General features: G+C 44.0%; 1 protein-coding gene across 5 annotated transcripts in view; it reads left to right on the top strand.

Moving 5' to 3' along the window:
• Window positions 1-11924, top strand: part of CPNE9 (copine family member 9) — a 31043-nt gene extending 19119 nt beyond the window's left edge. For all 5 annotated transcript variants that reach the window (XM_040492044.1, XM_040492045.1, XM_040492042.1 and 2 more), the window contains 11 exons: window positions 941-982; window positions 1291-1366; window positions 1475-1528; window positions 1927-1988; window positions 2698-2744; window positions 3597-3778; window positions 4043-4170; window positions 8746-8848; window positions 9444-9501; window positions 9879-9952; window positions 11524-11924. In XM_040492044.1, the coding sequence (XP_040347978.1) occupies window positions 941-982; window positions 1291-1366; window positions 1475-1528; window positions 1927-1988; window positions 2698-2744; window positions 3597-3778; window positions 4043-4170; window positions 8746-8848; window positions 9444-9501; window positions 9879-9952; window positions 11524-11709 (1012 nt within the window). In that variant the 3' untranslated portion in view covers window positions 11710-11924. The remainder of the gene's footprint in view (window positions 1-940; window positions 983-1290; window positions 1367-1474; window positions 1529-1926; window positions 1989-2697; window positions 2745-3596; window positions 3779-4042; window positions 4171-8745; window positions 8849-9443; window positions 9502-9878; window positions 9953-11523) is intronic.
• Window positions 11925-12832: the final 908 nt, after the last annotated feature.

Raw genomic sequence — 12832 nt, 5'->3', positions numbered from 1 at the left:
ACATCAGTAAGTCAGTGAAAGCCTGGATGTATAGTTATATGGGTAGATAAAGATAGGTGTTAATAGGTAATTAGATTGGCAAATGAATGGGTAAGTGGATGTCTAGATGGATAGATAGATGGTTGTCTGGACTGTAACAGATATATGGACCTACAGGAGGACTCAGGCATAGTAGTTAGGAACAAAGTGTTTGGAACCAAGATGTTTGAGGGTTTTTTTTGTGTGTTTTTTTGTTTTTTGTTTTTTTGTTTTTGTTTTTGTTTTTAAGATGTTTGAGTTTTAAGTTTCAGCTTAATCACTTACTAGTTATGGTCCTTAGTCAAGTTTTTGTCTTTTGTACCTCTTATCTAAAAATAAGAATAATAGTACTTTATAGGATGGTTGTTAAATTAAATGAGACAATCAATGAAAGTACTAATAACAATGCCTAGAATATAGTAACACTCAACAAATAGTAAAGAAGAGTAACACCAAGGGTGCCTGGGTGGCTCAGTCAGTTAAACATCCAACCTCGGCTCAGGTCATGATCTCATAGCTCATGAGTGCAGGCCCCACGTCGGGCTCTCTGCTGTCATCACAAAGCCAGCTTTTTGGATCCTCTGTCTCCCTCTCTCTCTGCCCCTCTCCCACTAGTGCTCTCTTTCTCTCTCTCTCTCTCTCTCTCTCTCTCTCTCTCTCTCTCTCTCAAAACTAATCAACATTAAAAAATAGAAATAGCAGTACAAATAGCAGTAAAAGAAACAGTGGCAGTGGCAGTAGATAGCTGGGTATGTGCATGGGCTGATGAATGAATAAATAGGATGGATGGACTAATGGGAGGATAGCTGAAGGAAAAACAGATGGGCATATTGGAGGATGATTTGTTTATGGTTAAGTAAGTGGGGGTGCATTCTAGGATTTATTGTACATACCTAACCTATATTTATCTCCTGCATTTCAGAACAGTGAAGATTGATGTGTATGACTGGGACCGGGATGGAAGGTAGAACTGCCCCACATAGTACTGTCTTCTCCTGTAGTTAATTCAAAGACCTTCCTATAATACGTAGTACATTCACCAGGAACCCAAAGTGGCCTTGTGAGTCGTGAGTGGTAATAATAGATGCCAAGACCTTGAGTACACCTCTTCCCTCTTTCCCCTTAACTTGGTCTCTCTTATGGCCCCAACCCCAGTGCCCTGCAGCTCAAGTAGAGAGAGGGGATAGTGGGAACAAAAGACTACTTTCAGGGCTGGCTCCAAGCCAACGGTAGCCGGTAGCCGTTGCTCACCCACCCCTGGCCTCCCTGCAGCCATGACTTCATTGGTGAGTTCACCACCAGCTACCGGGAGCTGAGCAAGGCCCAGAACCAGTTCACAGTGTATGAGGTGAGAACTCCAGCCTTGTCCAGGTTTCCCAGTCCCTCCATCCCAGTGTTCTCAGTCTACAGCTCTCTTTCTCTATTTCCCGCCATCACTGTTATCTTTTTCACTCAGGTACTTAACCCTCGGAAGAAATGTAAGAAGAAGAAATATGTCAACTCAGGAACTGTGAGTGCTCCCTAAAGCTCTAGCCCTCCCTAGATCCTTCTGCTTCCATTTCCACAGACAAATGTTGGGGGTACAGGAAGGCATTGGGCACAGATTACTTGAATATAGTAATGTTGGGCACAAGATAGCACCATTTAAGCTTATCTTTTGTTTTCTCACTTGAGAAAAATTGTTTGAACTTTACTGTTGCAGAATTTTTTTTTAAACTTAAGTTGTATTTCCCAATTTAATACACTTTTGTAAATCCAAATCTATTTCTGACAGCTTCCTCTTTTTTGCCATTTTAGAAATTGGACAGGGTTGGGGGTGTGGGGCAGGAGGTGGAATCATGTGCCTCTCTGCCTTCTGCTACCCAACTGTCCACTCCAAAGTGGCAGGGCTGCCTCTCTGTCCCACAGGTGACGCTGCTCTCCTTCTCTGTGGACTCTGAATTCACTTTTGTTGATTACATCAAGGGAGGGTGAGTCACAGGCCAAGTTCTGTTCAGCATTGAGTTACTCCCAATTCTAAGCCTCAGTTTTTTAATATATGAACGTTTAGGGTCCATGGAAATAAACTTTTAAACACTTGGCAAACTATAAAGTGCTCTGTAAAATGCATAGTGTTGCCCATCTTAGTTCTCTTCATGGAGCTGCCTTTCATGCCAGCTTCCAGTACCCCCTGAGAAGATGCCAGACCAGTGGTCTTCAAAGATGACCCCAGTAACCTGACTGGGATCCAGATAAAAATCATAGCCAGGCAAGAAGGAGAGGCCAAGAGAGAGGGAAAACCCAAACAGACCAAAAAGGACATTCCACTTGGTTCAGTAGTGGTAGGCAGACCTGGGAAAGTGCTTTGCTTCTCTGAACCTCACTTTTCTCCTATGCAAAATGGAGATATTAATTACTACTTCAAGGCTATAGTAAGGGTTAAGTTAAATTACATAAATTACATAAACTTATCACACAGTAGACATTTAATTCTACTACCCAGAATGTGCTCCATGGGCCAGCAGCATCTGCATCACCTGGGAGTTTGTTAGAAATGTAGAATTTCAGGCTCCACCATCCAGATCAGAATCTGCATTTTAGCACTATCCTCAGGTGATTCATATGCACACTAGTGTTTGAGAAATCCTGGTATAATAAGTATTAATCCCTCACTTCTCAATCCATCTACTTCCCCGACAGGACACAGCTGAACTTCACAGTTGCCATTGACTTCACAGCTTCTAATGGTGAGGCATGGATGGGAGAATGGGGTGTGGAGGAATTCTAAGGAAGTCATTAGGGATTGGCCTGGATTCTCACCTGGAGATAAAAGTTCACCTACCCAGGAAGCCCAGGGTTGAGGCAAAGCCCAACCAGGTTGGGACAGGAGTTTTGGGGGGAGATTATTCAGTGTAATGGCAGGGAGGGCAGAGGGTACAGGAAAATAAGTGGGTAAATAAATCAAAAAAGTTGAAAGAAGAGATACCTCAAAAGTGGATGAGTACATTAATGGATGGGAGATAATAGGGGTGTAAGGAGAAATGAAGAGATAAATGGCTGAGTAATGACTGGGTGGGCAAACAGATGAACAAACCAAGTAGGTAGATGGGTTATGGAGTGAGTACAATAGGTTGGACAAGTGGATGCATGAATGGGTACACGGGTGGACAAATGGACAGATGTTTACATTGGAGAAATAACAGGTAAGTAGATAGGGCAATGAATGAGTGCACAGGTGGATGAATCCATAAGAAGACAGAATGAATGGAATGAATAGGAATGAATGGATGGGTGATATTTGGGTATATATTGAATAAGAGAATGGAAAGGCAGATAGAAGAGATGGATTGGTAGATTGAAAGATGGATTTATATCTGGTGGATCGGAGAATGGATGTGTGGATAAGTGGATAAAGTGATGGATAGATAGAGGGGCTGGTAGGTGGACAGATGGATAAATGAACATATGGATGATTTGGGCATAATAACGAGGGAGTACAAGGGGTGGGTGAATGGATAGGTGGTTGGATATATACACAGACAGGTGAATACATAAGTGATCAAGGTGACCATGAGGCTGGGGGTCCTTTGTCCCTACAGGGAACCCTCTGCAGCCCACCTCCCTGCACTACATGAGTCCCTACCAACTCAGCGCCTACGCCATGGCCCTCAAGGCAGTGGGAGAAATCATCCAGGACTATGACAGTGACAAGCTCTTCCCAGCCTATGGCTTTGGAGCCAAGCTGCCTCCAGAAGGACGGATCTCCCACCAGTTCCCCCTGGTATAGTATAGACCAGAGCCTAAACTCCATGCTCTGGCCTCTGGCCCACTCACGTTGGTGATTTTCTTCTCTTCATATTTCTTCTAAGGGTCAAGTACCTGCAGAGGACCAGGAAACCATGAGAGGGTGGCAGAGAAGGGAGGGGAGCAGGGTTGGAGTTTGGAGGGGAGCATGAGAGTAATAGGAAAAAGGAGTGAGCTGGGATCAGAGTACTCCTGGGTATACCCTGCATGGGTCAGCCCAGCAAGGCATCTTCCCTGACAGAACAACAATGATGAGGACCCCAACTGTGCAGGCATCGAGGGCGTGCTGGAGAGCTACTTCCAGAGCCTGCGCACAGTCCAGCTCTATGGGCCCACCTACTTTGCTCCTGTCATCAACCAGGTAGCCAGGTAAGGGAATTGGGTGGGTTTGGGGGGAATGAGGGGACCCAAATAGGGGACTGACTTCCCAAGGATAGTCAAGACCACTCTTGGCTTAACCTGGGCTTTGGGGAAAGGATACAAGTTTCAGTGTTGGCCAGGCTCTAGTATAAAGAGGTAAATGCTAGGGCTCCCGGGTGGCTCAGTCAGTTAAGCATCCAACTATCGATTTTGGCTCAGGTCGTGATCTCATGGGTTCATGAGATTGAGCCCCCCATTGGGCTCTGCACTAACATCCCAGAGCCTGCTTGGGATTCTCTCTCTCTTCCTTTCTCTCTGCTCCTCCCACACACGTGTACGCGCGCACTCTCTCTCTCTCAAAATAAATAAATTAACATTTAAAAATATATAAAATAAAGAGGTAAATGCCTTATTCTGCGGTAAAGAGGATGCACAGACAGTGTCAACAAATTACCCCAACTCCATTCTCTGGGAACAACTCAGCCCTCAAGTTTGGGGAAAAGAGAGATGGTCCTATAGCACAATGGTTAAGACACAAGCTTTGGCATCAGACCTGGGAGTGATCCTGGCTCCACCACTCACTAACCATGTGACCTTAAGCAGCTTAGCCTAAGTCCCCATTTTCTCCCTGTAAATGGCCACAATAATGGCTAACAATAGCACCTTCTTGATAGGAATATTGGGAGGTTAAAATTAGATAACAAAGTAAGAATTATTAGCACAGTGTCTGGCCCATAGTAAGTGCTCAATAAATGGTAGATTAAAAAATGGGAAAGTAACTTCTAAAAATAAAAGAGTAACTCCAAATTTTCAGAATAAAAACAAAACCCTGAGATCACAAATCACTTTTTAAAATGTAAATAAAATAAAATGACAGAACTAAAACCAAACATATACCATTAAACATAAATTGGGGGGCCACCTGGGTGGCTCGGACAGTTAAGCGTCTGACTCTTGGTTTCGGCTCACGTCATGATTTCATGGTTTGTGAGACTGAGCCCCGCTTTGGGCTCTGTGGTGACAGCATGGAGCCTGCTTGGAATTCTGTCTCTCTCTCTTCTCTCTCTCCCGCTCCCTCCACTCGCACACACTCTCTCTCTCAAACATTTTTTTAAAAATTGGGTAAGTTCACCTCTTAAAAGAAAAAGACTCTCTGAATGGCTAAAAAATAATAAGTAAACTCTATGATATGCTGAATAGAGGAGATCCAGCTAAAACAAAGTACCTCAGAAAGCTTGAAAGTGAAAAGATTGGGGCGCCTGGGCGGCTCAGTCGGTTAAGCGTCCGACTTCAGCTCAGGTCACGATCTCACGGTCCGCGAGTTCGAGCCCCGCGTCGGGCTCTGGGCTGATGGCTCAGAGCCTGGAGCCTGCTTCCGATTCTGTGTCTCCCTCTCTGTCTGACCCTCCCCCGTTCATGCTGTGTCTCTCTCTGTCTCAAAAATAAATAAACGTTAAAAAAAAAAAAAAAAGAAAGTGAAAAGATTAACCAAAAAAAAAAAAAAAAAAAAAAAAAAAAAAAACAAATGGAAGGATTTCAGGGATATTTATGTCTATACACTTCCCTTTTCCCTAATAAAGATTGTTTATGTGATTCATAGTGAGGATAATAGTTTCTTTTAATTATGAAAGCAACGTAACATTGCTGTAGAAAATTTCAAGGATGGAGAAATGAAATAAATCATCCAAAATACTTCCCATGGGAATGTGGATGTATATGTAGTTCTTGACAGGATTTTCCTTATGAATCCATAAATGCAGTCAAATTATATGTTGGGGAACCTGACTGGCTCAGTCAGAAGAGCATGCAACTCTTGTTCAGGGCCATGAGTTTGAGTCTCAGGCTGGGTGTAGAGATTACTAAAAAAATAAATAAACTTTAAAAAATTACATGTAATATTTCACTACTGATTTTTTTCACTTAATATTGGAGCCTCAGCATATTTTTGTTGTTATTAAACAGATTTTTTAATATTATCTTAGTTCACTAATTTATTCATTCATTCATTCATTCATTCATTCATTCAATAAACATTCAATAAAGAGTCAATGTAGCATGAATGTGGGCTGTGAAGCCAAACTAGCTAATTCGGTACACCTGCTCTACCACTCACTAGCTGTATGACTTTGAGCAAGACCCTGAACCTCTCTATGCCTATTTGCTCCACTGTAAAATGAGAATAATAATAGTAATATCATGGTAGGGGGGCACCTGAGTGGCTCAGTCAGTTGAGCATCCAACTCTTGATTTTGGTTCAGTTCATGATCCCAGGGTTGTGGGACAGAGCCCTGTGTCAGGCTCTGCATGGAGCCTGCTTAAGATTCTCTCTCTCCCTCTGCCCCTCTCTCCCACTCATGCTCTCTCTCTCTCTCTCTCTAAAATAAAACACTTAAAAAATTGAAATATCATAGGACTGTTGTGAGGGCTAACTAAACTAATATACGTCAAGTGCTTAGTGCCTGCCACATAACTGCTATAAGTGTAAGCTATTACTGTTACTATTATTGTCATTATTACTATTAAAAGGGCATTTGCTGTATTCTCAGTTCTCTGCTGGTGCACTGGAGACTCACAGATGAATCAGATCTAGTCTCTGCCCTTAGGAGCTCCCACCCTGGTGCAGGAGACAGAAATATAAATAAATCATTACTTTCCGTAGGCCAGAGCTTCCCAGACTTTTCCAGCAAGTTGCCTGTTGACAAAGGCAAGCAATTGCTTCCCCCAGGGGAATCTTAGGGGCACAGCTGAAAGCAACCTGGCTGAAAATGTCTTTGAAGACAACATGTTTATCTGAATTCATGCAAATTTTACATTCTCTTCTTGTTGTGTCCATGTTTGCTTTAATTTGGATGGGGGGAGGTGGGGTTTTTTAGTGTTTATTTATTTATTTTGAGAGAGCAAGAGGGAAAGCATGCCTACGAGTAGGGCATCCCTACGAGGGGCTGGAGAGAGAGGGAGAGAGAATCCCAAGCAGGCTCTGAGCACTGTCAGCACGGAGCCTGATGCAGGGCTCCATCTCACAAACTATGAGATCATGACCTGAGCTGGAATCAAGAGTCAGACACTTAACCAACTGAACCACCCAGGCACCTCCAAAAAAAGGTGTTATAAGTGTACTTACAGTCATCTAGCTTTATGCACCAGATCATACAGTAGAATGGATGTTCTAGGTATCCTGTAGCCTTGGGTTCTCCCTACACATGCTGGTACCCTCATGGGTGTGAAAACCCATGTGGAAGGGCTGACAGCCCATCTTGGTTGACAGTATCCTAGAAGGCAGAGGGAGAGGAGGGTATAACCTAGTCTGAGAGATCTACTTTTGGAGAGGACTGCTCAGCTTGGCAAGTTGGAGTTTTTATAAGAGAATACAGAGTAGGCCTGGCAGGAGGAACCACATGTGAAAAGCCCAGAGTCATAAAGGGGCAAGATCAGGAAACAATGAACAGTGTATTTATGACCAGAATATACAGTGTATATGGAGGAGCATCCAAAAAACAGGCCTGGAATGGAGAGTGAAGGAATCAAGAGCTCAGGGCTTTAGGTTTAGTTGGGTTCTTTTATTGAGCATTTGAGATGTAGCTTGGGTAAAAAAGGAACCTAAAATCTAATTCTTTTTAACTTAATTAAATTTCAATGGCCACATGTGGCTAGGGGCTACCTTATTGGATAGTGTAATTCGGTCCTTTCCAACCCACACAGAACCTTTGTGCTCTCCAAAGGTCTCATTCTTCTTATATGTAAAATAAGTGGACTGGACTAAATGACTTCTGAAGTCCTTTTCACATAGAAAAATCTTGGATTCAAAGGTTGATGGTGAGAGAAGGAAAAGAAGCTTGGAGCAGTTTTTAGACTGGCTAAGGACCCAGAAGCATAGGCAATGGGAGGTGGCCAGCAGAGGGGAGAAGGAAGAAAGAGGAAATGAGTGAGAAAGGGAAGAAAGGCAGCCTTCAGCCTTTGGTCTTGCCCTAAAATCTTTCTATGAGCTGTCAAAGCCCTGTGTAGTCTGGCCCCTGCCCCATCTCAGCCACAAGGTCCACTCTGCTTCCCTCACTTTCTGGGCTCCAGACAGGGTGGGCTTCCTTCAGTCCCATCACAGGGCCCTTGTCTATGCTGTTCCCTCTGCCTGGAATGATCCCCCTCCTTCACTTAACCTCTCCTTCACCCTCAAACATTGTTTCCTTAAAGAAGCTTTCACTGACCTCCTGGACCATGTCAGGATCCCCTACTAGATACTGTCATAGCAATGTCCCTTTCCATCACAGTACTTATCACAAGTGTAATTTTATACCTATTTCTGTGACTCTGGGATTAATGCCCTCCCTTGAGAGGGCTGGGATGAATTTGTTTTTTCTCATTGTGTACCTCTGGTGCCTATCATAACACAGTACCTACCATAATAAGTTCTCCATAAATGTTACTAGAGGGATGTCAGGCAGGCATCCAGGTCTTGAGAAGGAGCATGGGCTTTAGAAACCCCAGTCCTTACCCACTGCTTACACACCGGCTGTGGAAATTTTAGGGGTAGGGAGTTCTCTTGGCCTCTTTGGACTTTCAGCTGGATTCTGATCTTGGACTCTCAACCAGGGCTGCAGCCAAGATCTCTGATGGTTCCCAGTACTACGTTCTGCTCATCATCACTGACGGGGTCATCTCTGACATGACGCAGACCAAGGAGGCCATTGTCAGTGTGAGTTTAAGGAGGAGGGCTTGCCAGGGAGGGTCACTGTTAATAACTGTGAAGGAGTTGAGATTTTATCCTACTTGCAAGCTAACAAATTAGTCTACCAGTTTCATGGATGCTGGCAGAAGACACAAGACTCCTGGATCAGAGACAAAGGACTTTGTTATTCGCAGCGATAGCAGTAGCTCAATTATCAGCATTTACTCTGAATCTAGGTCCCAATTCCCACAAGATCATATTAAGAGGGCCAAATGACAGCTGCACCCACAATGGGAGACATTCTAGGATAGAAACCCTGAGTTTAGGGTATCTGAATCTTTCATAATGGGCAGTAAGCATATCTGCCCTTTGTTCCAGTGTGAGATACTTTATTATAAACTGAATAGTACACAAATCTGCCCTTTGCTCCAAAGGAAGACACTATATCTTTCAAGGCTATTTGATATGCAGACATCCTTGAAAAGATAATCTTGAACAAAGGAAATCACTGCCTCTGCTTGCAAGATGTGCAGAAACATGATACATGCACAGAGAATTGTCCCCAAAAGTCACCTCCATCATTATGACTGTTCACCCCAACCATTCAACTCTTCCCTCACAGGCCTCCTCACTGCCCATGTCTATCATTATTGTTGGTGTGGGACCAGCCATGTTTGAAGGTGAGTAGGACGGAAGGGTGTCCATGAGTGAGACCAAGAACTGGGGAAAATAGGGGAGGATCTGGGCACCCAGGCCCACCTTACAAAAAAGATAAGATGGATGCTTGTGTTAGACCTTGACCAAGTGACAGACCTTCTCTGTACATATTTCCTTATTATAATGAGGCTGTTGATACGAATATTTCCCTCCTGGGGTTCCTGGGAGGATAGAATGCATGGGAAGGCATAACAATTCCATAACAATGCCTAATATTTGTTAGGACTTTAATACAACCATTAAATATTCTCATGATGACTCCAAAGTGAGCTAACAGGGAAGGGGGTAGTATGGGTTGGTGTGGGAAAGGGCAATCAGCTGAGAGGTGTCTTTTCTGTAGCAATGGAAGAGCTGGATGGTGATGACGTGCGCGTGTCCTCTAGGGGACGCTATGCAGAGCGGGACATCGTTCAGGTAGACCTGACCGGGGAGAGGAAGTCACGGAGCCAAAAGGCACAGTGAGGAGAGGCTAAGCTGGCAGCCACTCTCCCTTACTGCTTTCTTATTCACCTACCTTTCTTCCCGTTACGCTTTCAGCCTTCCTGCCTTCATTGAACATATTCTTTTTGAGGAATAGGCAGGTTGCTATAGCCATTGTGGATCCATAGTATAGGATATCCCCAAAGCCCATGCCCTCTAGTGGAGGTAACCAATAATAATCACAACAGTTAAATATCTCATTAGACTATGATAAGTGCTCCAGAGGAACAGCAAATGCCACCATGAGAGCTTATAACAGGGACTGACTTAGTAGGATAGTCAGGAAAGGCTTCTATAAGGAAATGACATTTGAGCTGAAACCTAAAGGAGGGTAGAGGAGCAGCACATGCAGAGGCCCTGAGGCTCAGCAGAATTAGCCCAAACATGGAAAACACAGGAGGCCAGGGTGGCAGGATCCCAGTAAGTGTGAAGAAGAGGGACCCAAGGCCTTGCCGGTCATGGTGATGATTTGGAGTTTTGTTCTAAAAAATTGGAAAGTTCTTGGAGGATTTGACATAGGGGACTGAGATGGTCAGACTTGCATTAAGGGGATCTCTGTTGCATGGAGGGTTGACTGCAGCGGGTACTGTTAGTAAGGAAGTCTCTGAAGTAGTAGAGGGGAGGATAGGGATCTGGACAGGAATGGAAGCAGTGAGGATGGAAAGAAGCAGGCTCAAAAGATTAAGAAAATTTTACAAGAGTTTATGCTTTGATTAAATGGTGATGGGGAATGAGGAGGGCTTCAAGGATGACTCTGTTTTCTAGCTTGAGCAACTAAGTCAGTGATAGTCTCATTGATTGGGAAGGGGAAACTTGGAGGAGGAAAAGATTTGGCAGAAAGGGCCAGAATTCAGTTGTGAACACTTAGGGTTTGAGGTATCTAAGACAAGTGAATGTATATAATAATATGGGCAATTAAATACATGGCTCTGGACCTTAACAAAGAGGCCAGGGATGGATGTATAAATTTGGGAGTCAGAGAACAGTTTTGAAAGTCATGGAAGTGTATGAGATCACCCTGGAAGAGAACTGAGAGACGTGACCAGGTTTAGAGATCAGGTAGACCTAGAGGAATGGGGTTGGGGAAAGGAGCATCCAGAAATGAACAAGAAAATCCAGAAGAGTGTGGTATGCCAAGAGTGGAATGTGTTTTGGAAGATTATGGTCAAATGTAATGAAAAGCTAAAGAGAAGTCAAGCAAGATGAGGACTGACAATTATTGCCCACTGGACTGATTTGGGAACAGAGGGACTATTACATTAGCAAAAGCAGAGTCAGTACTGCATGAAGCTAAACTGGATCAGGCTGATGGTAAATAGAAGGTGAGAAAAAAAGGAGGTGGGGAGAAAGTAAATGTGGAAAGCTGTCCAAGATAGAGGGAAAGAGCTAATGTGATATTTGGAAAGAGATGTTAGGGGTCAAGGAGGAAACCCCCTTACTGCTTCCCTTCCCACTCCTCTCTTCCCTGGCCATTACCCACATCTGACTGTCTGTGCCTGTCCCAGTTCGTCCCCTTCCGAGACTATGTTGACCGGTCCGGAAACCAGGTGCTGAGTATGGCCCGACTAGCCAAGGACGTGCTGGCCGAAATCCCAGAGCAGCTGCTGTCCTATATGCGCACCAGGGATATCCAGCCTCGCCCTCCACCTCCTGCCAACTCCAGCCCAACCCCAGCTCCAGAACAGCCCTGAGGAGCCCACTTATTCAATAACTAGCAGTCTGCCTGCCTGCCCACCCACTGCTTTTGCTGAAAGCCAGAGGCACTTGGAGCCCTGGACCTCAGTGAGTCTAGCTTGGGGGATCAGTGCTGGCTGGTTGAGCCCTCTGCCCCCTCACCCACAGAAGGGCCTGGCACTATCACCACCTCCCTGCCTTCATGCCAATAATAAAGCTGATCTTTACTCCACCTTTGTCTCATGGTTCTTGGGGAAGGAGACTAGGGGACCCAGGTCCTGGGGCCACACCAAAAGAAGTGAGCAAAAATAGCTTCAGTTCATCCCTCACCTGCTCTCACTCTCTCTCTCTCAAAAATAACACATTTTTAAAAATGAGTGAAACTTTGTATGTGTGCATGTTTTTTTGAGGAGAGGCCCATAGCTTTTGTCAGGTTTTCAGTGGGGTTCCTGACCTCAAAAAGGGTCAGCTTTACAATGACTCTAACTCTGCTTTGATCAATTTATTCTGAATCTTTTAATAAGGATAATAAAAACAGCTAATATTTTGAGAATTCACTACATATCTAGGTGATTTACAAGCATATTCTTATTGAATCCTCACAACAATCCTGTGAGGTAAGCACTATACTTTATCTCCATTTTACACATCAGGAAATGGAGACTCAGAGAGGTTCACTTATTGAAGAGAACTCATCAGTTCGACTCCAGATCCCAAGATCTTCACCAGCAAACATCTTCCTGCAGTGTCAATTGTATTAGGATATTTTTCAAAAAACATTGTACATGAAAAACACATACATTATAGTGAGTTGAATGCAAGGTTTGCATTAAGATAAAACAGAAGCTTCCATTTGCTTTGGGCTTTGTCCCCAAACCCTGGAAGACCCTTTCGATGTTGTTCTTTGGATGGCAAAACTGAAGAGCAAGTACTGCTTAACAAGTGGACTCCTCCCAGCGCCCAAGTTCCCCAAAGTCTCCAAGAACTGACAATAGTTTTCAATCTCCCTTTTATAAATAAGGAATTTAAAGTAGGAAGAACTTAACAACATGTCTAAGTTCATATGGCTACTAAGTGGCCCAGTCACATTAAAACCAGCTGTATGTTTTGACAATCTTCCAACCCCCCACCCATAGCCAT

This window comes from Herpailurus yagouaroundi, unplaced genomic scaffold, assembly GCF_014898765.1.
Source record: "Herpailurus yagouaroundi ecotype Mexico unplaced genomic scaffold, PumYag 183, whole genome shotgun sequence".
NCBI lineage: Eukaryota > Metazoa > Chordata > Mammalia > Carnivora > Felidae > Herpailurus > Herpailurus yagouaroundi.
The sequence above is the reverse complement of the archived record's forward strand: the minus strand, read 5'-3'. Positions and strand labels throughout refer to the sequence as shown.